The following is a 26,062-nucleotide window of genomic DNA, read 5'->3' on the forward strand; positions in this document are numbered from 1 at the left end:
ATGTCTTGCATTCAGTAGTAACACATAATTCATAAATGACTGATTTTTAGTGAGGGGGAGGTGTAGACATGGCGGTTAATTATGGAAAAATCACCTCAGATATCGCTTGCTATTCAAAGTAAATATCTTTGTCCTTTCAACATGACTTCAGAGGATTTTAAGACCCAAACCATGAACTCCACTTTCACCTTCTTGAACTACATTCAGGACCAAATATTTGAAAATAACAGGGAGAAAAAAAGCAGGATTTCCTCTACTGAGATGGCAATGTAAACGGACACTGTAGCACAGAGCTCCGCCGCTGTGTTACGGCAGCTTACCTAACAGTGTTTAACCTGGAAATGTTTCTCTGCGAGTAGACAAACATCCATTTGACCGCGTGATAGTAAAACTCTGCACTAAAACCGATTCACATTGAATTCATCAGGGTGGGGCTCCTACTGCCGGTTCCCACCCTGTCTATTGAATAGCAGGGGAAACACTGCTCCTTACTGAACATAAGCACTGTGGCTCTTTAACACTGAGACTTTTAATGTACTGTATGACTTCACTTTAACCCTTCCTCGCCACTCTTTGAACCTCAAACTCTGGAAAAGCCTGTAAATTATATTTATCTCCGGTTGTTCCAAAAACACGAGGATCTTATGGTGCCAGTTCAGATGTTATAACTGCACAGCTCGGATTCAGTGTTTCAGTGACATAAAAAGAGTCACAGAAACCCAAGCCAAAGCTTTTCAAGCCGCTCCACCTACAGCCTATGGTTTACTCCAGCTATTTCTTAATTCCAAAGCGAGAAAAAAATAGCAGGTTTTACAGTAGCAATTACATAAATTCCCATAGAGGTGGTGGCAGTGGTGGTGGTGGTGATGGAAAACTCAGTCCCAGTGTTCAAAATAAAATCCTTCACCCTGAAGGAGGAAGGAGCGTGTCCCAAAAGTTGTGAAGACATGAAAGGAGAATGTCACTGTTGCCTCTGACGTTCCTCCCCCTCCCTGCAGCCACTACTACTCAAGTTTATCTTTCTTCCTGTCTTTCATCACAGAGGTTATTAAACCCTGCGAGGGAGCTCCGCCATGTCTAATTACACCAACGGTAAACAAAAGGAGGTCGGGTGGTGAAGGAGTGAGGAGAACGAAGAGGAGGAGGAGGAGGGAGGAGAAGAGCGACAGATGAAAAAACACAGCTGGCTGAGCGCCGTGTTATTATAATTCTTTAAGCAATACTGTTAGCTTGGTCAGTCTTTTAGCTGTGCAACTAATGACTAGCTAGGCCTAATTACAGGCCGCTGGTGCTGTGCCGGGACGTGATATTCCCACCCCGGATGGTTGTTAACTTCCCCCACAGCCAAGGCCCAGCCCGACTCCCATTACCTCCCCAGCCCTTCCTCGCCCACAAAACCCCAAATTACCTTTAAAGGTGTTGTATTGTTCTTTTGGCAACATACACACCAGCGTTTTCCACTGTGCACACATCAGACACACCCAGAGTGGGTGGAAATATCACGGCTGTTGTAAAAGATATTCCCGGTCTTCCCCGCACGCCTCAGAATCTAAGGCGAAACTTTAAAAAAAAAGAGATTTACCCCACTAAACAGGAAGAACAGGAAAAACAAAAACACTGGGATAAAAGTGGCTGGTCTGAAAGCTGTGTGCATGTGTGTGCGTGTGTGTGTGCGCGCGCTTTCAGGAGCAAAATGTGGAAAACAAAGATGATTTGTTACACTTAGAATTACACCATAATCTCAAAACTATTGCTGCAGAAATTTTTTTGGCCGATTCTGGCCTCTTTTGTCATCTGGAAGATATTTAATATCAGATGTCGATTTAAACCCAGCTCGCTAAAATGGTGCAAATGAGAAAATAACAAGGTCCAAAACCTCACAGGGATTAGAGCTGGGAAAATAAAGTTGTCCTGGTTTAAAGGTTGCTTTATAGCCCTAGCAGACCGAGCAAGGCACGAGAGTCATTTGTGGCGAATTGAGGTGCAGCAAGGCCAAATTCATGAAGACCAAATCAAAATTGACAAAAATGTATTAAATTAAAAATGGGTCTGATGATGTCAGGGATTACTTTGGGATTAAAAACATGAGGCAGTGGAATCAGGTTGACCTCACACATCAGGGGCTACACTTTGGGAGGTTATTTTTAGAAAACACACTTGCTGAATTAGTTTAAAAAGCCTCTATGTGGACGCTACTGAACACATTCGAAACAAACACGTTGCTGCCGCTCGCTCTTAGATCTCCCGCTTCTTTGGAAAAATATCCGTGAGGGTGAATTCCCGGCCAAACAGAAACTGGGGGACAGCATCCACATTTTGTTTCTCCCCATGAGCGCTCCACAAGACGGATGCTCTCCCCATCCATCGCGGCCTCCTCCCCGTCTCTGAAGTGAGTGATGCGGTATTGAAACCATATGCCCTCCTGAATTCCTCGCGGATCCTCCCATCCCGTCCAATCCCTGCAGTCCTCTTGCTGGCCACGGACACACGGCTGTCGCGAGGGGGGCCTCCCTGCTTCCTGTGTAGGATCTAAATATTTACACTCCCAGTCGTCCCGAGTGGCGAGGCGGAGAGGTCTTGATGTTTTGGGTTATGTAAAGTCCAATCCTCCAGGACGCATATTTAACAGATTGTCGTTGTTAGAGCACTTTTTTCAGCAGACTCGCTCCGTGGAAAGTTTTTCATCCTCCCGATGCAGAAGGGGACACAAAAAGCTTTATACTGAAAGGGAGCAGGCTTTGAAATCCACGCTGTGTACCCCAGAATAACTTTGTCTTTACGACATCCTGCCTTAAAGTCTTTGGACGTCTCGAGCCAAAGGTGACAGCTGGGCGGTGGAGAATACAGGTCTGGAGCCAAAACTGAACATGTGGTGAGATCTAACTGTCCCGTAGCATAACAAATGATGAGTCTTTGTTCTGTGTCGTGTCAGCCAAAGCTTTCATCTAATGCAATTACTAAGAAAAAGCCCTGCAGGAATTTAACATACAACCTCTGGTGTTAACAGCAGTGCCGCGTAACCTGCTGAGAAAGTCGCAGCAGATGCTCTGAGCAAACAGAAGATCGAGCCAACAAATCTCAGCAGAGGGTTTTGCAGGGAGTAGCGATGAGAGCAAACCTGTCCTGGAAATGCTTCTGCGTACCGTACAGATGTTAGAGCCATTAAGCAGGGAGCAAAAGAAAGCAAAGCAAAGGTAAATCGCTACCTAAGTAGCCAGTCAGGATGGGAGGATTTGCAGCTCTATGTGAGTGCAGACAAGAGCTGTGATTAGACAAGAGGACCAAAGATAAGCCAGTTATAGCCAAGATTTGGGTTACTGTGGCACATCCTCTAACCTCTTTGGTCTGATCGTTAGCTTTAGTTGGCATCACTCTGTGCTTAGATACTCGCAGCCCCTGGAAGCACACTTAGGCTTACTATGGCTCACCATTTAAAGTCCAACAACGAGTGCAGAAAGCAGATGCACTGGATTCACGTACATCTAAAGGTTTGTGCGCGTAACTTGGCGAGGATAAGACCAGTATCAACAGCAAGCTGACTGAGGACTACCTTTACATACTGCAACGGTCACACAATGAAGCCTCACAGGAGCAGCTTAGCTTTAAGCACTATAAAGGTCCAGAATCACACAGCAGGCGGATTATGGGTTGATTTAATTTGAAAAGCTTGTGAGACTCATAACATCAGGCTCATACCTTCACATTACATCATCTGTTGAGTAGGAAGAGAAGCAAGCAGGGCTAATGAGGAGGTCCGGAGGATGAGGTCACCTGTCAAGATGGATTCACCGCCTGCGCCTTAATTCACTGAATATTCAGTAGCTCACAATTCTGTGAGATCGTGTCACGTTGTAAATCTCTAGCAAGACTTACTACACAGTTTACAGATGCACCAGAGGTGTGTCAGTTTAAAGTCATCTTATCATCATTCACATGGCCTGTTCTTTAATATTTGAGCCCAAGGTTCTTCCTCATGGACTCTCTCCCTGCTACCATGCACTTAAGTCACTCCTCAGAGCAGAAACGGTGTATAACCAATATAACAAATAACTATATTCCCTGCTCAAAAGACATGTATTGGGAAAAAACTGCAATACCTTAACCATACAAAGAAAAAAAAAAGGGCTACAATTCTCATCTGATCGGCACTGATTAAAGAGATCCGGCAAACGTCGGGTCTAATCTATCAAGAATTTCAAAGAGGGATAATAAAACCAGATTTCAAACACATGCTACCCATCCGCCGTTCTCTACGGGCTGGACGTCGGTGACATCAGTGGATGTAGATCATTTTTGCTATTATGTTACTTTTGAGTGTGATTGCATTCACGACTTCACTGCATAATGAGGTCAGTTAAGGTTCAGCGTTCTTGCAGACTGACCTGCTGGGCCCGGCCCTCTAGATCCCTCTGGCGGTTGTGCGGATCGATTGCGGTGCGGCTGGCGCCGTCTCCCACTAGCGGAGCGGACGGTGCGGATGTGCACTTCACTGACTTTAAAGAAGGCCACCATGAAAGGCTGCTTATCCAGTGCACCGTCGCGTCCTACGAGCCCCGCCTCCTTGGAGCTGACGCTCTGTCCTGTTTAAAAAAAAGATCACAGTAAGTACGAACCACAGAAGATCAAAAACTTCCAGCAATGACTGCTGACCTTTACTTTGCTGAGAGAAAGTGATGCATTTTAACTGCTCCAACTATGGCTTTGTATTACAAAAGAGATGTGCAATTGGATCCCTCACCGCTGCTGGTCTCCACACTGATCTGCAGACCCAGGTTGTGTGCGGGACTCATCACCCACAGGTTACTAGTGGCAGTGATGTCAAACTCCAGCCAGCCCTCCTCAGCTGCCCACAGCCTGCGAGACTCCAGCAGGAACAGATCTGCCTCTCTGTGACATAATGGCAAACAAACACCAGAAGAAACTTATTACACGAAACATTAGTAATACTTGTGCCAATACTGGCATTTGTACATGGATGTACTGGAACGGTATTAAAAATGGTTGTAGTCATCTCATCTGACCAAAGAACGTGCTTCCAGTTTGCATAATCTTTCTCAACTCATGTCTTGGCAGTTATTCTGGGCTCTTTAGATATAATTCTCACTAGTTTTCTTGCCAGAGTCTTTGAAATATTTCCCTTCCTACCTCTGACAGGCTTGTTCTGCACTGTGTGGCTCTCTTTCAGTGTCTTGATGATTTTTCTCATTCCAGTTCTTCACATTTGATAACTTAATACTAAACTCACATCTTTTGTTTGTGGTGGTAAGATGCTTTCTCAGGTGACAGCTCAAACTGCTGCTGAGGTTTTTATACTGTGTGTAAATTGGAAGATAGAGTGTTTTAATGTGATTTTCCAATCTTTGACCATTACAAGGTTAAAGCACATCATTGCATAGCAGAGGTTTGTCCTTTATAAAAGTCAACAAGAACACCAGTTTTCAGGGGGGCAATGATACTGAGCCTGGTAATTTATGCTATTACTGAAATAATTCTGTCATTGTTCAAATAGAAATAAACTACACAAATAATTTTGTCCTCATCTGTATTAAGTCAATTAAATACAAGCTGCTATTAGATATTATACTGCACTGCTAAAAGTGCTATGATGGACCTAATGCCTGAACTATGCTTCCAGGTAACTTGACGTCCACCCCCCAAGAAATGTAACGACACATCTGTTTGACGCAGCCCACAACGACTGAATGTGGAAAGCTATAATGTGAGGTTAAGAAGGAGTTTCCAGTTACGTCGTAAGTCACGACATAGATTTCCCGCAGAAGTCTAAATTACGCTTAAGGAGTCCGCTGTGCTGCTTTTCACCGGCAGCAGATCATTTTGGGTCCATGCAGCTTTACATTTTTGCCTTTTCGATTCATGATTAATAAATTCTGACTCAGTAAAACTTGCTGCTGTGTGGCTCTCCCTCTTTGATGTCCTCAACAGAAATGACATTATATACGTTTGGTTTACTGCATTCAGTCTTATGTATAAAACAGGGGCACAAAGAGCATCACTGAGATCACGCAACGCTAGAAAGGTCAGATCTACCGCTTTAAGAAACCAAAGACGCAGAAGCTCTTGGTTTCTATCGAGGTAAGAGTATCATAACAAAATGACAGGAAGATGGATAGCGGCACTTAACAAAAAATGCTGGGATACTGTATTCTACTCTAGCGTAGATCTGACCTTAAAGTCTACATCTCTGAGGGACTACGAACAGGAAGGAATTAAAAGTATGATATCAGGCTACATGCATGTTAATATCATTTACAAAAAAATAACAAAAAGTGAGTTCATCGAATCAGGCTTCAAATGTGTCAAAAGAGGAGGGAGGTAAAAAATAGTGACAGCAGAGGAGATGTAAGGAAAAGACAGAGTGTGAATGATAAGAGGCCTCTGTCCTCCCACCGTCCCATTACAGCAGTAATAACACTGCGGCGGTCCTGTCAGACACTCCTCCACGAGACACATCAAAGCCTCGCAATCATCCAGGTGTTCAGAGAATGTCCCTGCAGTCATGCTTCAGCAGCCTCTCTTTATTGCTCATTAATGAGTGTTTCTGACGGCTTCCGTATGAGCACCTACACCCTGTTTTCCTACACGCATATGGTACTCCACCCTCCTGCTGAGTTTGCACATTTGTCCCAGGTGCACTTGTGTTTCTGCATCATTGTCACGTAACGCTCGCGTGACAGAGAACAGCAGGGAGTCGGTGAGAGAGACACCTGCAGGGTGACGGTCTACTGTACGAATGTGTTATTGACTGGCTGCTTTAAATGAACTGGAATAATAAGGTCAAGAGTCAAAGTCGTGTTTCTTTGTACCATAAATCCCCTTTATGAGTCTTGTCAGTGACTTGTTAAAATTGTTATCCAAGGTAGGAAAGTGTGACTCGCAGCTGGCCTGGTTATTTCACATGCTTTCGTCTTTGAAACTGGTGCAATGGCATATTTGTAAGACCTTAAAAACGATACGTGAGTCAGACATCTGGAGGAAAAGACAGAGATTGTAAGGACTAACTCTCCTGAGCGGGTACAGGACAGTCTTTGTCTTTACTCAACACAAAGTCAGGACGGCCACCTTTTTTTTTTTGCATTGTAATCTGTCGCATTCCTCAGCCGGGTGTCAGGCTAATTAAGCGCTCTATCATTACAGCTCGGAGTCAGAGCACGAGTCAGGTTTTATGGGAAGGAGGAGCACGAGAAAGTTAACGGGCTTCCCGCTGATTATGAAGGGACGGTTTTGCAAAACGGGGAAAAAACAGTAATGTTTTTTCTCATGTATGTGACAATACCTCAGATGACATCTGCACTGATTAGATCGAATAATGTAAAACTGCAGTTACAAGGCGTTATTATGCATGCAGTTTATTTTCTCCATCTGATAACAAGAAGAGAAAGCGAGAGCACAAACCAGCCGCTGTAGGGACAAAGGAGAAAATAAATGTACTGTGTGTGAATCCTCCGACAGACTGAATTGGTTTTATTTAACACAAAAGAATTAATCAAGTGTAACAGTTTGTCATTCATCAATGGCTTTTTAAGGAGAGAGTTCCTTCGGCGTGTATTCACTGATAGACTAAATATATCGAGCTATGTAAGGCTAAAAACAGATATCAGACATTCTCTCCATGTTTGTGCTGGTCGACGGCGGGCGGGCTTGATAAAACACAAATGTCATTCAGAAACTCTGTTTATCTAGCCCTGCAGTCTTAATGTACAGTAAATGTTTAGCATGCATTAGCCGTGCTTTTTCTGGTGAGGATTTTGAAGTTGTGCTATTTCTGTAATGCTTGATTTTACATGATAAACACAGCAGCTGCCAAAAGTATGTGCAACGCACGGGGAGAAGGAAAGACGTTTTTACACCTCGATATCCAGAAAATGTGAATGTGAATGCTTTTGGAGCCTACAGGAACCTACCTGCAGGGCCATCGACGTGCACGTGTTTCACAGCTAAGAGCTGCTGAAACCCAAATAATTAAAGGAAAGTTTAGTAGCTCAGTCCCAATACATTGTTGCACAAAAGCCTTGAGCTGAACCTCATTTCTTAATATTTTGCTGCGCATCGAGTTAGTGAAACATGCAAACAAACATGGAAATACAGTATCCAGTTAGCTTGTACAACAACAGAGTTTGTACAATTCGATCTTGAAAGTCAGAATTTGGTATGAACTTCTTTATTCTTCAACAGCCTGAATTCTCCACGGCAGCTTCCTCGTCATTGCTTTAAGTAGTCTTCAGGAATGGTTCTCCAGGCATCTTCAAGGACATTCAAACTCTTCTTTGGATGTTGGCTGACTTTTGTTCTGTTCTCTGCCGAGATGTCAGATGCTTTCCAATAGCATTGCGTGGTGGATTAAAGTCTGATGGTATTTTTCTGCGTTCGTAATTACATCAACTTTGACAAGATCTCCAACACCACTGGCTAAGTTGCAGCTCCAAACCATGACACAGCCTCCACCCTGTTTTTCAGACGGTTGTAGACACTCACTTTTGTACCTCTCTCCTGGGCTTCCTCACATACTGATAATTTGGCTTCTTCACTCCATCAGACATGTTGTCACTGATTTTCAGTCCAGTTCTTGCATACTTTGGCATACAAAACCATTTTCTTTCTGTTTCCCTTCCTTAAGAATGGCTTCTTAACAACTGAGACTATTTCTGATAAGGCTTCAGATCCTGTCTCATGTCTTTTCTGGATTTTTTTTCCCCGTTTCTCAAGGACATGAGGTTCAGATACTGTTCATCTGCTGTAGATTTCCGCAAATGTTTCTAAGGACACACTGCACACCATGCTGAGATATGCCAAGTTTTTAGCTAATGGCTCTTTGGAAATGACCTTGTTTGTGCAAAAACACTATTTTATGTCTGTCACACTGTGTTATCTTCAGTATTTTTCATAAATTCAACTACTATTTGTGCTCCACAGATTTGGTAATAATCAAATATTCTCAGCTTCAGCCAGAGAGGTGGAGGTGAGTAATTTTATGACCCCCAAATCAAACCCACACATAAGTTACAGATATCTGCTCTGCTGTGATCTCACTGTAAGTGAGACGGATGTAAAGTGCTCGAGCCAAGATCGTGCACATTTAGCACAGATAAAAAAAATCATACAACTGAAAACCAGTAAATGATTATTATTTATTCAAGTACATTTTAAGAAATGTGAATAAAAGAGTATGCAAGAAAACCAAAACTCCCATATTTAAGATATAGTGTGGTATGCACAATTCTGAGACTATTAACTTATTACTTCTTTTTGTTTTTCCCAAGTTAGTATAAAAATACTTTTATAGTTTTGCACAAACACAGATGAGACAATCAAGAGAAAATCTAACAGTGAATCGGACTTCAGCATAGACGTTGGAAACTCTGTAAAAGTTTATATGCTACCTGTCAGGGTGCTCCTTGACCACCTGGTAGACTTTCAGCAGGAAGGTGTCGTTGCGGAAAGCACGACTCACGCACTCCTTGTAGAGGCGAAACTCGGCGGCGGTGATGGCCTCGCCCTCTGGGATCTGCGAGAGGTTGAACTTGAACTCCTTGTGGTGACGCCTGTGCGGTGAGAGCTCCCTGTCGTACTCCACTGTGGGTTAGAAACACATACGCATGCTTTTAGGACCATAGCTCACACAAGGCGAGATATAAACCAGGGTGAGGAAAAAAGCTATTAACGTAAAGCTAAATGAAGCTAATGTTCATCAGAAAAAATGGCAGGTTGATTTGTGCTCCTACGGATCAAATGGTAATCATGTCTTTTGGCCCATATGCTCTCTTTCCAGCAGCTTGATTCAAGCTCATGATCCATTTTCCACAAATAGGATCAAATTATAGATCCGCAAACAGAGCGGATAACCTTTTCAGACACGCCTTTAAAGTATGTCAAACATGTGATTTATACATAAACTCTAATAGGTTTCTTGGCTTCCACTTGCTATAAATAAATCCCTGTTATCATCAGTTCACAGCAAAAGGCCAAAAGCAGCAAACTTAGAGTCACTCTGCGACCACTTCTGACAGCGTGAAATGACGAAAACCAACAAAATTCTCTCCCTCCTATGTTTTAAGTGCAATATGCACCATAATGATAATGTGCTCTCCGGGGAATCGTTTCCGTCTCTGCTGGAGGTTTCTCTCCCACAGCGAAGGACCCGGAGAGTCGACAGACACGGGGAGTAAGATGGGGACAGGAATAAAGAGGACAATTAGAAGGCTGTGTATAGAAATACCCAGGCCAACACTAACAGTAGATGTTATACTCATCAACGCGCTATTCTTACCCCATCACACTTTAAATACTCTCGTACACCCCACAGGCATGCTCACACACACGCTCTCTCATCATCTGCAGTTACCGCTCAGTGCAGCGAGGTTCAGCAGACTTTTCACCCCCACCGACTGAGCGCAGACCAACTTGGTACCACAGTCAGACGTATACTACCACCTCAGTTTTTCACCCACTGTGAGATCGAACACAGGCCACGTTTTCACACGACTTAGATCCATCCTCTGCCTTAATCCGTGGCCAGTCTCACGCTCCAGTTTGAACTGGTCTCACTCCCAAACTGACCCACATGTGCAGCAAACGCCTCCAGAGAAACACAGCCACCACATCTAACCCGCTGTTGGAATACAGTAAACATGGAGGGGGCTGCAATGAGCCTTTATGCTCTCATTTATACATTTATGTGCAGCTGAAGGCAGAAAATTTATAAACATGACAATGAGGATGAGAGGGGAGATAAAAAGAGTAATTATGGCTTTTTGCTGAGCAATGGCTGTATTCAGTTGTGTGTGGGCGTGTGATGTAAATAGCTTCATTCCTGCAAAATTTCAGGATGTGCACTTTTGTCACCGCCAGCCTGAAGGACTCTTTGGAAGGACGAATGATTTGTTCATTGTTCAGACAAATCAGAAGTTTACAAACACAAACCTGATGCTCCAAACCAGCAAACTGCAAAAACCACAAAAGCTTTTATGGAGGTTCTCACAGTTGATGATCAGTTAATGCATTTGAGTGCATCGATTCGCAGCACCTGGCTGCTACTTACTCTTTTAATTCCTGTGGAAGAAGGACTGCATCGAATCCTGTGAAAACTGCCTTTTTAACTGGATCATACCAAAGCTAAAGTACCAAAGTTTAACTTATTAAACTTAGTTATTGAGACTGTACAAAACAGGGGGAACACCAAAGGACCAACACAGAAGTCAGCACACACTGACTAACACCTCTATGAGGAAATGTTACTGAAATATATCAAATCAAAGGTAAAGGATAATACACTTGGTATAAATGAAGTATTTAACAATTAAGTAAATTACATTTGACTAGATTACATTCAATGTAACATTTTAAAATTCAATAAAATAACATGAAAAATTACTTAAAGTCAGCATTTAAGGCATAAATATTTATAGGAGTGCTGAATAAAAGTTAATTTTATTAATTATAACATAGAAACATGTTTCCCAAAGACTTTAATTTAATCTGATCAAACGTTTGCCCTTTAAACCAGGGCTTTTCCCAAGTTTTGGCTTCAGGGACTCCTTATAGACCAGCAGTCCCCAACCTTTTTTGCACCACAGACCGGTTTATGTTTGACAGTATTTTCACGGACCGACCTTTTACTTCCTAGGACCTGGAGTCCACGTATGTGGACATCACATTTTGGGTTTTCTAGACCAAAATACTTAATTTTTCTCTACTAGGGCCTGATATCCACTTACGAGGACATTATATTGCCGCTGTTCTATCAAAATTTAAAACCAATGTCCTCATATGTGGATGTCATTTGTCTCAGAAACAAAAAAACCCTGAAAACCATAAATTTCACACTCGAGCCTCAACTCTCGCGGACCGGTACCGGTCCATAGCCCGGGGGTTGGGGGACCGCTGTTACAGAGGACAACATTTTCCAAGGACTTCCTCATAAACCTGATTCTGATTTATTTTCTTTGGTCTTAGCGTCCTTGAAGACGTGGATCTAAATATTTCTTTATGATCACCAGCTACCGAGTTAATATGCCAAACTACACAGTGACAGCAGGATAACCGACCAAAGATGACATGGGAGGGACTAAAGGACAAAGTATGCCTCCCTTATTGAAATATGTGGTCACTGGTCACAGCATGAATCAGTCAGTTAGATTTTATTTAAACAGAGTCAAAGATTAATTTTGCATACTTTTACAGTCCAAATCTTAGGTAAGAAAGTTACAGTTTTGTACCTGAGCCAGACTTGTTAAAACCTTCTGGTAATTTTTATGATGTGGGGATCCACCCAGAAATGGACCGATGACACATTTTCCTCGAGTCATAGCAGAAGAGAAACTGTGTTGATGTGAGAACACTGGAACTAATCAGACTCTCCCAGAAGTGCCAGCTCCACCTTGTACCTACACCCTGCAAGGTCAAAGCTCCCCTCATCTCTGGACATTTTCAACTTTTACATGAATGTTGAATTTGAGTGAGCAAAAGGAGGACCACGAAGGAAGACGTATCTTTCTGGCTTCACAAAAAAAAAAAAAAAAGCAAGCTGATGTGACTTAAATCAAAAGATTATAATAAAACGAAGCATCTCAGTTTACGTCTGTGCGAGGTCTGCCGATCTGTACTTCAAACACTTTCCACTGGAGCAAAGGAAACCACCTATGGAGAACAAGCTGTTATTCACATCACTGCGACTTTTATCAGATGTGACAGTGACCATTTCATCATCTTATTCCAGAAGCTGCCCACACACACACACACACACACACACACACACACACACACACACACGTTATGTGTGATAACAGGTCTGCTCTTGTGTTCAAGGGTGGATAGATCAGAAAAGCGTTTGTGTCTGGACGCCTTAAACAGAGGTCATGCACCCTAAATGACTTTACAACGCTCGCTTCAACACCCCTGAGCTTGAATACAAATCGCTTGAAATGTGATACTCCCCGTTTAACTGTTTTTTGCTTGAAAGCTCTCTGATAGACTGCAGGTTGGTGAGAAGGTCAGGAGGAGTTTAATGTGGTGACTGTTTATTATATTTCCTGAAATAAATGGTAAATGTATAAAATAAAACAGCAGGAGCTCAAACAAAGGATTAAAAGCATGTGGAAGACAGCCCTAGTCTAACTGCGCTCAAAGCCAAATTATCTCATGGACGGCTGAACTACAGCCCTTAAAGGTGTAATCATAAAAGTGAACCTACATTTGCATATTTGGTATTTATTTATAACATGTAAAAAGACAGCTTAAGGCTACTGGTTAAATCAGCTGGCATTTAAATTATTGTGCCCATGTTAACGCAGGTTTGCTGCTAACTATGGGCAGTTGTGAGAAATTTCCCAGATCTTTATTTACGCTTAACAGTTTTTCCACCAGGCTGCTGCCTTCTTTCAAACACAGAGACACAAAATCATTTCATCAGCATAGCCATGGTGCTCCAACAAGCAGCTTTAGGGAAGCACTAAGACTGTTAGCCATAGACTGTATAGAATAGATGGACATAGGCCTTTGGAATTCCAGCTATTCCAGCCATCGTGGTGTTTTGTAAAGATGTGTTGAACCTGACTGGAAACTACATTCTTCTATCTCAGCTAACTGTCAATCACAAGCTAACTGGGACAATCTCTTAGAAAATGAACATAATTCTCCACAGATCCACACAGAGCTCGCACTCTCCAGGTGTTTGACTGAGGTAATAAATGAAGTTAGCAGTAGAGTCATTTTCTCATAACCTTACTTATAAAAAATGACCTTCATTTGGAATCCAGCACAGCTACCTTTCAGATGGCTACTTCCATCTTTTACATACAGTCTATGGCAATACTAAGCAGTTTCCTGGAGTTCAACTGTAAACTTCTTTGCGTTTCCTGGAAACTCCCAACAAAATTTACTACGATCACACAGGAGAAGTCTCGATCATTCCAGGCAAAGAAAAAAAACAGTTTTTGCTAAGGTGGAAAAAACCCTTATGCACCATTTTCAGAAGGCTCTGATGAAATTCACAGTTTTCACATTTATTTTCATCACTTCCAAACAGAATCTCGAGGCGCTCCTCAGCTCGCTCAGCCTCATAATGAGCCTGCTCAAATCAATCACATTGCTAATTTCAGAGAGGGGACTCGCTTTAAACGGCGTCTTTATGAAGACAAGCAATTAAAGGCATGAAATATGGAGACAGACTCAGCCTCACGTCTCAGCACAGCCCTTTGCAAAGCAGCCTGGGAGCCACAGTGTTAGCAGCTAAGTAGCATTCCAGCTGCTTCTCCACCTTCTCAGCTTGAAATTCGATTGAAATCCACTGAGCTTTCGCATCTAAAATCAAAGGGAAGCCTTCACACAAGCAGCATAACCTTTGCGCTAATCCACCATGACGAGGCTTTGAGACAGGAACACACAGAAAGGAAAAGGGATTTGGATTTGGGTGATTCACAGAGGAATTTATTCGAAGCGGTTCTAAAGATGGGAAAAGAGTTATAATTACAATATTCATAGTGAGGCATGGGTGTGTGACCTCGCTGTGTTTTCATTCCATCGCTTATCACCAGTTCTTGAGAAAATCAACACAAACATAAAGTGACAAAGTTTCTCTTTCATTCTTGCACAGAGGAAATTAAGGCTAACCAGAAAGCCTGACAATCCCGGGGAATTTCGCCGATGATTCACCAAAACACTGCAGGGAATTCATCTGTTACAAGAAGGGCAAAAAGAGCAGTAAGAGTGAGCAAGGGGAGAAGAGAGGAACAAATGATGACTGCTAGGCAGAAAAAGACTGAAACAATTAATGTTTGAGAGGAAACGAAAGAAGGCAGAGAAACTGAGAAAACAAGGAAAAGAAACAGGAAGAGGCTATAAAAGAGAGGCGAGTGGATTTAGGATCATTTTAAGGAAGAAACGTTTGTGAACAACAAATTAAATTGGATACGGTGAACAAAAAAAGTGATCTATAATGACACGATGACATGGAGAGAGACGTCGATAAGATTATGTGAGGATGGGGAAAGATAGACTCGGCTGTAGGAGAGAGGAATACGTAGAGACCAAAGGGACAAAGATAAGACAGGGAAGAGGAAAGAGACGGTCCGAGGTGATATGAGAAAAGAAGCGAGAGAGACAGTGACAGAAGGAGAGTGAGTTGGACGATTTGCAGATTCACTTGGACACTCTGGCGGGAGCTGTTCTCTCATTTCCACCTGCGCAACATCTGGCGCTGCTCTCCCAGCTCCTACTGCTGTATGTATTACAGCAACCCACACACATAAACACACACAGCACCACAACTTCACGATTCAGTATTTTCAGTATTTATTTATTTATTGTCATTGTCAAGAACAATGAAATTGCGTTTGGGGCTTCCATACAACCCAAAAAAAAGAAGAAAATAATAAATACCCCTTAAAACCCAAGTGTACATATTTAACCCAGTGTGACTCCAATGCAATAAGACAATCCTTAGCAATAATGTTCGTAGAAATTCAGACAAAGACCTGAGAAACATGACAAAATACAACAATGCAACCCATTCAATATTATTGTACTGTGAGATATGATATCAGATATGATAGTTATCTATTTAAGAAAGAGGGGGGGGGGGGCAGGAGGGGGAAGAGAATAAAGATATGATGCACCAATGCAGACCAGTTCATTGCTATTAAGAAGTTGGATATGGTTATTGTCCGTGAGAGGGGGGCAGAGAGTTCAGGAGCCTCACAGCCTGTGGATGTGAGGCTCCTGATTCTGGGGATCTCTTACTTCCACACGCAGCCGTGTGGTCCACAAACACAGTCTACACTTGAAAACTATTATTAGCATATATCTAATAAATTGTTATGTAATGGCTTTGTGACTATGACTTGTCTGAAATGGCTAATAAATCAAGTTACATCAGAAATGCTTTCTTACATAAGATACTTTTCATTACATAATTTTGCTCCAAATTGCATAAAAACTCAGATTAACAGCTGTTGAATCAGGCTTCCAAGTCAAATTTGGAAAGCAAAAGTTCATCCCTTGAAAAAACAGACCAAAGAAGTCTGCCGTTCATGCGAGACTGACTCCTTATCCCGACAGACCGACTTTTTATAAACCAAGGCGTGCATCCCTTTAAGAAGCAAAGGAGGAAAAAGAGGAAAAGGTGTCGAAAGAAATTCTAGCAAGAGAAAGTTTGAGCCAGATGCTGATCGTGCAGGGAGACAGCCGGGGTGCACGAGTGGACAAACAGGCGAATAAATGACGAGAAAATCTGAATCTGACAATGACTGATGATCACAAAGATTTTAAAAAAACCAAAAAGATTCATCTGCCAAGAAAGTGATCGTTTGCGGACTTACACCACATTTGAAGGCGTGAGGGAGAGCAGCAGGAGAAGAAAGTATAAACAAGGAGAAGGAAATCTACTGCATGAGCAGAGGGACGACGGCAAACTAAGAACTAAAAGAAATGGGACCCATACCATGGACGCACCAACTGTTAAACCACGGATCTGTTTTTTAGCCCTTCAGCTAATTTTTTGAACATTTACCTCGGGCAAAATGGATGCGACACATCAGATAAATATCAGCCAGCATCGACGGGTAATTATCATCTTATATGCCGATATCGGTCAAAAAGGATCAATATCGGCAGATGCAAAATCGATATTTGTCTGCGATAACGATACATGCCTAATTTACAATATAAACACTGACTGAAGAACTGCACTGTTCTTCAACATAAGGAAACAAAAATAGGGACTGTCCAGTTTGTGGTCAGCGGTCACACTCTAAATGCCACGTAGCAAATCCCTCTGAAGGACAGCTGGTTGACGGCCGCCTCTATCACATCCCTCCAACATCCTTCTACACGTCCTCCAACCACCGAGCAAGACAGCCACCACCTTCTCTCTCTACTCTGCTATTATCCTCAAAGTTATCGAGCACGTAAGGAGTTCTTATTCACAATATTTAAGGAAGACATCCTGAATCAAAACTGCATCGTCAGTTTTTCCATGTTGTAGCCTTGCATGCTATAACCCGTCCTACAATATTACTGAGAGCAGAGCACCTGTGACCCAGATAATCTAGTCTTTAGGGATCTTTTATTAAGGCTCTCACTGAGATTTTACCATGTTGATGACAGGCAGAGAAATTTGGTTCGTTGTGCCAATTTAAACATTTTTATTTCTTATCCTCACAGTTTCAAACATTTGAGACCCTTTGTGTGAGCGATTTTACCCTCAGTCCTATGATGTTTTCTGTCACAGCTCCATTCATGCAAGACTGCTTAATTTTTTTCTGAGCAGCAGCCACACAGGGCCTTACGCAGACTAATAACACGTCCAATTTTCCTTCATTTCCCAGTTTAGCTAACATCAGCTGCTTATAGCAGACCTTTAAGTGTTTCTTTTCTACTGCTTGCATCCATCTGTATATTTAACTTTTCATGAAAAGCCTGTTCCATAATGCACATGTGTAAAAAAAAACAAAAAACAACCCAGTTACTTTGAGTCTTCATCCCATAAGGAAATAACCAATGCTGTCATTTGGTAGTCCTGTTTCAGGTACCAGACGATGCTTGCCTTTTTCCTCTCATGGAAGAGAACCCCCTTGTTAAACCTTGTTAAACTAAGCTGGGCACAAACATCCAGAAGGGTGTGTAAAACATGACAAAACTAGAGTAAATCGTTGTAAAAATAAACAAAAAAAGCCTTTTTAATCTACTATTTTCTATTAGCTACAAAGTATCTGAGTGAAATAGAGACTGAAGTACAGATAGAGTGAATAAGGAGGATTAAAAAGTGTGGACATTTTCACAAACACCCTTCAAAATGACCCTTTAAATTTTTGCACACCAAGAACCTGTCAACATTGTTAAAGACTCCGGACAGCTAAACCAATAAAAAATGATCTGGATGTGCAAGGCATGAGAAGAATCCATCTGTGTTTATGTAATTATAGCCCATAATCTGTCTGGTTTTTCTCTCAGACTTGATGGTTTCTGAGGACACATCAGATATGTCCATGCCTTCTATTTATCATTAATTTCTCCCAGCTCTCATCTAATTAAAGCTTTGGCCTGTCAGATTGACTTTTTCGGGAAACGTTTCTCTTCGGCGATTGCCACTATTTCATTCAGAAAGAAAACATCTCATTAAGTGGAAATCTTTATGCTGTAAACACCAGTCTTTTTGAAGAGGCTGAAGCCAGATTTTATGCCTCAAACTCTTTAACCTTTGGCACCGGTGCAGTGTGGAAAGATAAAACATTGAGACATCTGTTGACTTTGGTACAGCAGAAGAATACTGGCAGCTTTCAGGACATTTACACACACTGAAGCAGCATGAGTGGCCTGAGGTGTTACCATTATGCTTGGCTGCCACCAGGAGCTGTTTTTGCATTCTGCTGAGTAGTTTGGCTCTTTGTAGTCGGGCAGCTGGCAGCGCAGCTTTTGGGGTTGAGGTATGGATGAAGGGGTCCGCCGGGAGACATCATCAGCTTTGAGCAAGGGCATGTGTATATGTCTTTGGAGACTCATCCTGTGTTCTGATCTTCCCCTCTGACCCTGCATCAAAGCCGACACGCTGAGCGCCACAGGACCAGCCAAGGGCCACTGGCAAGAGCGCCAGTTTATATCCAATGCATGTAAGCACAACACCTAGACCTTTAAAAAATGGCTCACACACATCCAGGCAAGATAATTATATGTGCATAGGCACTGAGATATACACAGATCCATGGATGCATTAAAAATATTATGATAAAAGGTCTTTTAATTTAATTGAATCTGGCCAATTATGCTGTTGTGACATCAATGGCTTTCCCACTTGGGGAGAGAGACCGCACTTGGACGAAACTGCCTTTAGGGCTTTCTGCCAGAAGGCTTTTCTAACACATGGTCAAAGCTGTGAAAGGGTCTATTTTAATCCAAACCTCGACTTTTTCCAAAAACCTGACCAAACCTGTGGTTGAAACCAAACAAATAATAAAAATTCAAAAAATAACAATAAGTCCACAAAGTCTGAAAATAAGAACTCGACATTTGCTTTTGGTTTGACAAGGGACAAGAAGCCCACTCTTAAAAGCCCTGTGTTTCGACCGTTCATTCACCACAGGCTCACCAACACTTGGACCCTGCTGTGAGCACTTCTCACTTTAGTATTTTTCCAGTCGTCTGCACCAAACAGCAGTCCTATGACATCACAAAAACACCACTGGTCAGGAACAACAGCCTTGAAGCGGCATTAATGTGTCGCAGTAACAACACTAACATGTAATATCAGATATCCCCCCACCCACCCACGCAGTGGCCGAAGTCAACAGTGCGCGAATTCAGGGCCAGGCAGCAGCATTCATCCATAGCGAGGGTATGAGGCAGTGAGTCCAGCCCATTTGCAGACAGTCAAGCCCCATTAACAAACTGAGAACAGCAGCCAACAGCTCTACCCTGTGTGTCCAACAGAAATCAGTAAAGTGATTTTCACACATTAGTCTTTACTGATTACTGTTAAGTGTTGCTGACAGATGGGTGAAGACAGCCAGGGCATGCATTTAGTGCTGGAGTGGCCCAGGCACATATGAAACTATTGAGAATAGGTTTGAGTAAGAATCTACACGTCTTAAGGGATTTTTTTAAGTAACGATATGTTTCAGCTGTGAGTCTTAGAAGAAAATAATACCAAACAGAACTCAGAAGAGAATTGTGCTACTTAGCATATCAAAGCTTTACAATTATTGACTATCTATTGTCTTGGCTGCCTTTAAGACTGAGTTTAGTCACCTTTCTCACTCACTATGTGTTAACAGACCTCTCTGCATTGAATCATACTTGTTATTAATCTCTGGATCTCTTCCACAGCATGGCTTTTGACCTGTCTTTCTTCTCTCTCCCCAACCGGTCGCAGCAGATTGCCGCCCCTCCCTGAGCCTGGCTCTGCTGGAGGTTTCTTCCTGTTTAAAGGGAGTTTTTCCTTCCCACTGTCGCCAAAGTGCTTGCTCATATGATTGTTGAGTTTTCTGTGTATATATTATTGTAGGGTCTGCCTCAGAATATAAAGCACCTGTTGTTGTGATTTGGTTGTGTAAAAATACAACTGAATTCAATTGAACTTTAAGAATCTGAAGTTGAACTCTTTCCCTGTTAAAGACAATATCTGACGACCTCCCCTGTACCTTCAATAGTGAGTTTTGACACCTGACTATAAATCAATAAAGACGTGATTTGATGACCATTAGAATATTAATGGTAGCGGCAAGGGTAAACAGAGGCCACCCCTTACAAACTTCTAATGCAAACCAAGTCCTTTTGTTCTATAAGCAGCCCTGAAATATCACAGAAACTGTTCAGTTCAGAAAAAAGCTTGAGGCTTACTCCTAGTAGACTTTTAGTGGGTAAAGGGTAAGAGTTAGGGTTAAAAGTTTGAAAAGTTAGGCAGGTGGGCTTCACTGTCAGCTAATTTAAATCACTAAAGTGGACTTCTCGATTGTGTTTGTGGTGCGGTACCTTTTGGATCATTTTTAATGTATAATCTGACAAATAAAATGGTTTGTTGTTTGGGCGACTATTTTAACAGAAAAAGAAGTCTGTGGTTAAGTCTTTTGATGAAATAAATATTAAATATACAGTCTATGTACAGCTATAGTTAAACTATTCCTGATTTCTGGTCTGCACCATACACAGCACAAAAGACAGATTTAATGTAATTTTATTTATATAGTACCAAATCACAGCACGAGTCACCTCAAGCACTTTTTATTAGATCATATAGGAATCGAAAGATGAAGCTTCCAGGTCTGAAAGGTGCCTTAAATGCATGTCTTTTTAATAGCCACCAGGGGGTGATACTTGCAGTTGCAAAAAGACGTGCAGTCCTATGGAAGTCTAGGGGAAAACAACACTCTGACGTGATCTCTGCAAACACTTTCCAATGAGTTTGTGGGCTCAGTCACTCATTTTTGGTCGGACTGAGTAAAATACTGAGTATATTTTTGTAAATTATGGTCATTTCAGGATATCGTCATTAGCTAAAGCCTTGAGACTGACAAGAGGTTAGCCAGTGAATATGCCGTTTCACAGTTAAATCAAACATGGAGATGATGGAAATACTCATCCTGATGCTTCAACAAAGGACTTTGCAAACCAGTGGGTGACATCACAATAGATACAGACATATTTTACATTGCATATGATCTGCACAGTCACTACTTGTCACTAACAGACTAGTTCTTAGTTGGTGGTAAAAGTGAAAACACTAACTGCCTTAAACAATGATAGGACACATCCACTGATTTAGAATGGCAAAGCACACACTGTAGAAATAATACAGCACTTCCAGAGAGAGCTAGCTATTGCATATACACAGGCGCACATTCATCAGTGGCCTTGATATCGAGCCTTCTCCCCTTCCATTACCTCCCACAGGTTACAGTACATAATGATCTCACTGGACAGACATCCCCAGGAACAAAGGCCCCATTTGAACCATATAATCACATTTTTCTACAGCCATCATCTTCCACATAATCCCTGAAAAACCATTTGGGTTTTTCTAAAGACCCATCCAAAACCATGACACGTAATGTCAGGCATACTGTCCCAGGACACGCACAAACACATACACACACAAACTCACACTTATCCACCGAGTATCTGATTTCTGCTCCCACTATCCCAAAGCTCCATCACCACTGTGCTGCATTCCATACAAGATGATAAAATGAAGACTGGATACACATCTATCTTTTGTTGTTTTGAGATTTTTTAAATACGTGTGGGTTTGCATGTGTGTGTGTGGGTGTGTGTGTGTCCCTAACCCTGAGGGTAGAAGGATAATTTGCTGTAATTGCTCTTCTGCTGGGGCTTTGCTAACAGATAGATATCCGAGGTATGGCTGTTGAACTGAGCAGTATCAGTATTTTCCATCAATGTACTGACAGCTGAGTGGTAGCAGTCTCAAAACTCAGCTCTCTGTGGAGACTCCAGATGTCCTCCAGGAGCTGGATATGTCATACCTGTGTGTCAGTAGGAGATTTTCTTCCATCCCTTCAAGCACAATTTGTCAGGATTAAGATGCGAACCCACTAGCACGGATGTAGGGTTCATTAAAACCACAAGGTTATGTGATTATCTGTGTTTCTCTCTGTAGTTCTTTTCAACAGCACTTTACGGTTCTACAAGTTAATGTATGTTAATTTAAAGGAAAGTATAGTCTACTATCAAGGTAAAGTGATATAGATTAGGGAAAAGAAGGTAATAGTTAGCCAAAAGACAAATTAGAAAAACCAATATGAGGCAACTCAGACTGCAATGCAGCCGAGCATAAAGCAGCAGAAGTTTACAGGTTATGCTGATGGCATGTTAACACGGCTGGTTTCATGTATAAATGTGCACCCTAAGCACTGTTCTGTAAAAGTCTTACTTGGTTGGTCACTCTAACATTTGCGGATCTCTTTTAACAGCTCAGCATGACAGACTGACTTTCATTTGAACTCAGACTAATCTGATGAAAGTCTTAAAGCCAGTTCTTTATGGAAAATAAATACTAACCAGATGTTTTTCTGCACACAGGACAAAGTCTGAAAAAGTCCATCAACAATGCAACATCACCGGATTCAAAACATATTGTTTGTGTCGGTGTAGTCTCTGGAGGTGCACGGTAGCATCTCCAAAATCACCAAATGCTTTTCTTTTCCCCTGTTCATTTTCTTCCATAATTTCATATCCATCACAAATAAACAATATATAAAGACAAGGTCTGTGGCAGATTAAGGGAACTAATGATTGTAATCAGAGGTTTCACAAAATTATTGCTTCCAGCTGTTTCCAGAAGTCTTTCTCCTTACTTTATTACACACCTGCAGAATACTTCCATTGATATTTCCAAATCAAAGGAGTGTTTACGCAAGAGACACAAAACCGTCCATCCATCCATCCTCTTCCACTTATCCAATTCAGGTTCACAGGAATCCTGGAGCTTATCCCAGCTCCCATAGTTCAAGAAGTGGAGTACACCATGAACAGGTCACCAGCCTGTCGCAGTGACACAAAACTATAGCTAAATTTCTTACAATAAATTCCCCCTAAAGTTGAGACCAGACCGATCAGGACCAAACAGCTTACTAACAGTACTCTATTTCAGACATGTGAGCTCCCACACAGAGTTAAAGGTTATACGTTTTGTTTTGTGTCTGATATCTTTACTAAAGTTTCCTTCCTTAATTACATACAGGTCGTAATATCTCATATTATCTAAGCAATTATTGAAATACAACCACCAATTTAACAAAACCCAATGCAGTTTAAGCACGGTAACCTGTTCACTTACCATAGCTCACTTCTTCAGCCTTATCTGAATGAAACATTACACACATCCCCTACCTAAAAGAGTTGTGTACCTTAAACTGCTTGTACTTCTATTGCCATCTGCTCAGTGTAGCAAGATGTTGATGCAGCTAAATCGTGCTTAAGTCACCCTGACACCAACTAGAACTTAGTACTACAAGTACATCTACACTACAAATACCATGAATGAGCACATTTGTTAGCAAGTTAGCAAAAAAGTATGTGGTGGTGGATAAATAACAACCATGCAAAAGGACATTAAACAGTGAATCTCTCGTGTTCCTGAATAATCCCAGTTCATAAAATCAAATAGAACATATAATAACACAAACTGCTACATGGTGTAGTGGTGGTTAGCACTGTTGCATCCCAGCAGGAAGGTCCTGGGTTCAAACCCACCATCTGCCCGGGGCTTTCTGTGTGGAGTTTGCATATTCTCTCTGCATCCTTGATGGGGTTAGGTTGATTGGTGATTCTAATAATAGGTGTGAATGGTTGTCTGTCTCTATGTGCTCGCCTTCTTGCTCTATGGGACCCTGAGTTGGATGAGCGGATGGAGAACAGAGTGCTATAGTCTCACATATTTATACATCTGGAAAGTGTCACATCACAGTTTTGCAGTCAAAACCTTTAAGAATCACTTTTTAAAAATCGGGATATTATTTCAGCTTACGCTGACCATTACGGATTGGAATCATGATTGAATTTATGAGAACAAGGCGAGGTTTGCGAGCATTGCTTAGAGATAATCAGATACGCCACATTTAAAAAAAAAAGACTGCTTGCAAATTCCAGGGAAATCTGCAATTTGCTAAAGCTCTTGCATATAAAGAAAACTTGGACTGAAAATATGACGTTTTTAAAGCTAAGGAAAAGGGACCTCACAGGATTTACAAGACAAATATGTGTGTGTGTGTGTGTGTGTGTTTGTGTGTAACAAAGAAGCCTTGGGATTTCATGCACACACATTCACCCCTTACAACCACATCTATAATCTTGAAACAGCATTGGCGTCAATTTGAATACTTGAAATGGCTACAAACAATTGCCAAAATTAATGGCCAGTTACAGTTTCCCCTAAAGTCTGTAAAAACAAGTGTTCTTCTCACTGGACACCAATTCAGGCCAATGAGCTGTCAGCAAAAGACAGTGTAACATCTTTTTTACATTTATAAGGAAATTCCATCAAATCAGGACAGAAATGAGCTGGAAAATAAACCCCGCCGATTTCCCCCCCACTTTATAGGATGTTAATAAAAAATGTAATTCTATACTAACGCAGCTGTCACAACAGCCTCTGGTCAGGCTAATGGCGGCCTACACTTCAGTTCAACTGTGATCAGCGGTCTTCACACAAGGTTACGTCCTGTGGTTGGAGGAGCCGGATGCCTCGCTGGAAGTAGGACGCGCAAACTGAAGTCGCCTTAACTTTGACATCCATCAGTTCAACCACGTTTAACGTGAGGTTTATAACCGTAAGCCGTAATGCGTGCAAGGCAGGCCTTTCAAAAACAAGAATTTTCTCCCTTTATTTTGGATTAATCAAGTCATTTCATTTCGACACAAACATGAGAACAAACTCAACCAAACATCGCTGGTTGAGATTGCAACAATCCTGCACTGGGATGATTTATCCTGCAGTACATGGCACCCAAAAAGATGCTCCATTTAAAGCTGGTCTGATTTTAAGGACTGGCTATCCTTTGGTTGTCATTAGATACAGGGGGAAACATTTCACTGGCCAGGAGAGAGGGCGTTTTTTTAAGTCCGTGACTGCGTCCTGAAAAAATATGAGACTGCTGCAAATCTATCAGCGAATTTTGAAAATAAAAACGTCTCTGGCTGTTGCCTGGTCGCGAAATGAGATCCCCAAACAGAGAACGACAGGTGGACCAGTAATAGTTTTCAAAGACACCATTAAAGTCAATATTTATTGGGGAAATCAGCGACCCCAAGCAAACGGAGGCCATGATCGTTTAAAAAAAAAAAAAAAAACTGAGAAAAGGGAAAAAGAAGGAAAGAAACCTCTGATCTTGTTCCTTTTTTCTGCAATGCTCTTTGTCCTTGATGCTCGGCTCCTCTTTGGTTTTGGCTCTTCCTCTTTGGTTTATATGAATGATGATAGCTACCTATGGTCTTCCTCTTGGGTTGTGACCACAGACCCTCTCAGAAATTGCTCCCTCTGCTGCTTTATTAAATTGGCCACCACTCGGTGCTAAGTGAATATTCCATAAACAGAGACGAACTCCTGCGGTTTTTGATGGGCCCATTTTCAGCAAAACAAACCATTTCAGTGGCTTTGAATTATTACCAGGCCCCATTTTATTTAGATTGTGTCTATAAGGGACGGCGGCTGTCAAGAGTCCCCCCTTTTATTGGCTTTCTGAGGTCTAATTGCACAGACTGTGTGTAGTCTGCACAGCCGTCATCTTCAGGTTGCTGTGTGTTCCTGCTCGTACGTGTCTGCCTATATTTATGTGTGTGTGCCTTTGTAGACGTGCAGCAGCACAAGCAGCAAAAAAGCCTGCTATAGTGATCTGCCGTTAAAATCTGCTTTTGGGCAGCAGGTGTGCATGCGTGTGAGTGTGTGCGCATATAAGTGTGTGTGTGTGTCTGGTCCCAGATTTAGAGGAGGAAGCCGGTGTCAGAGCTGAGAGATGGATCCCTCCTCAGGGATCCGATAAATAAGGAAAAAATATCTTTGAAAAAGGGAAACACAGCTGTTTCCAAAGGAGAAGGCAAAATA

At 41.9% G+C, this 26,062-nt stretch overlaps 1 protein-coding gene across 2 annotated transcripts in view; it reads right to left on the bottom strand.

Moving 5' to 3' along the window:
• bmp6 (bone morphogenetic protein 6) overlaps positions 1-26,062 on the bottom strand; it is a 51,022-nt gene that overhangs the window by 14,027 nt on the left and 10,933 nt on the right. For both annotated transcript variants that reach the window (XM_085468704.1, XM_085468703.1), the window contains 3 exons: positions 9,399-9,591; positions 4,739-4,887; positions 4,383-4,580 (listed from right to left, as the gene is read on the bottom strand). In XM_085468704.1, coding sequence (XP_085324830.1) covers positions 4,383-4,580; positions 4,739-4,887; positions 9,399-9,591 — 540 coding nt within the window. The remainder of the gene's footprint in view (positions 1-4,382; positions 4,581-4,738; positions 4,888-9,398; positions 9,592-26,062) is intronic.

Source organism: Copadichromis virginalis, linkage group LG9 (assembly GCF_057382275.1).
Source record: "Copadichromis virginalis isolate Kocher_CV1m ecotype Utaka linkage group LG9, C_Virginalis_male_GT1.1, whole genome shotgun sequence".
NCBI lineage: Eukaryota > Metazoa > Chordata > Actinopteri > Cichliformes > Cichlidae > Copadichromis > Copadichromis virginalis.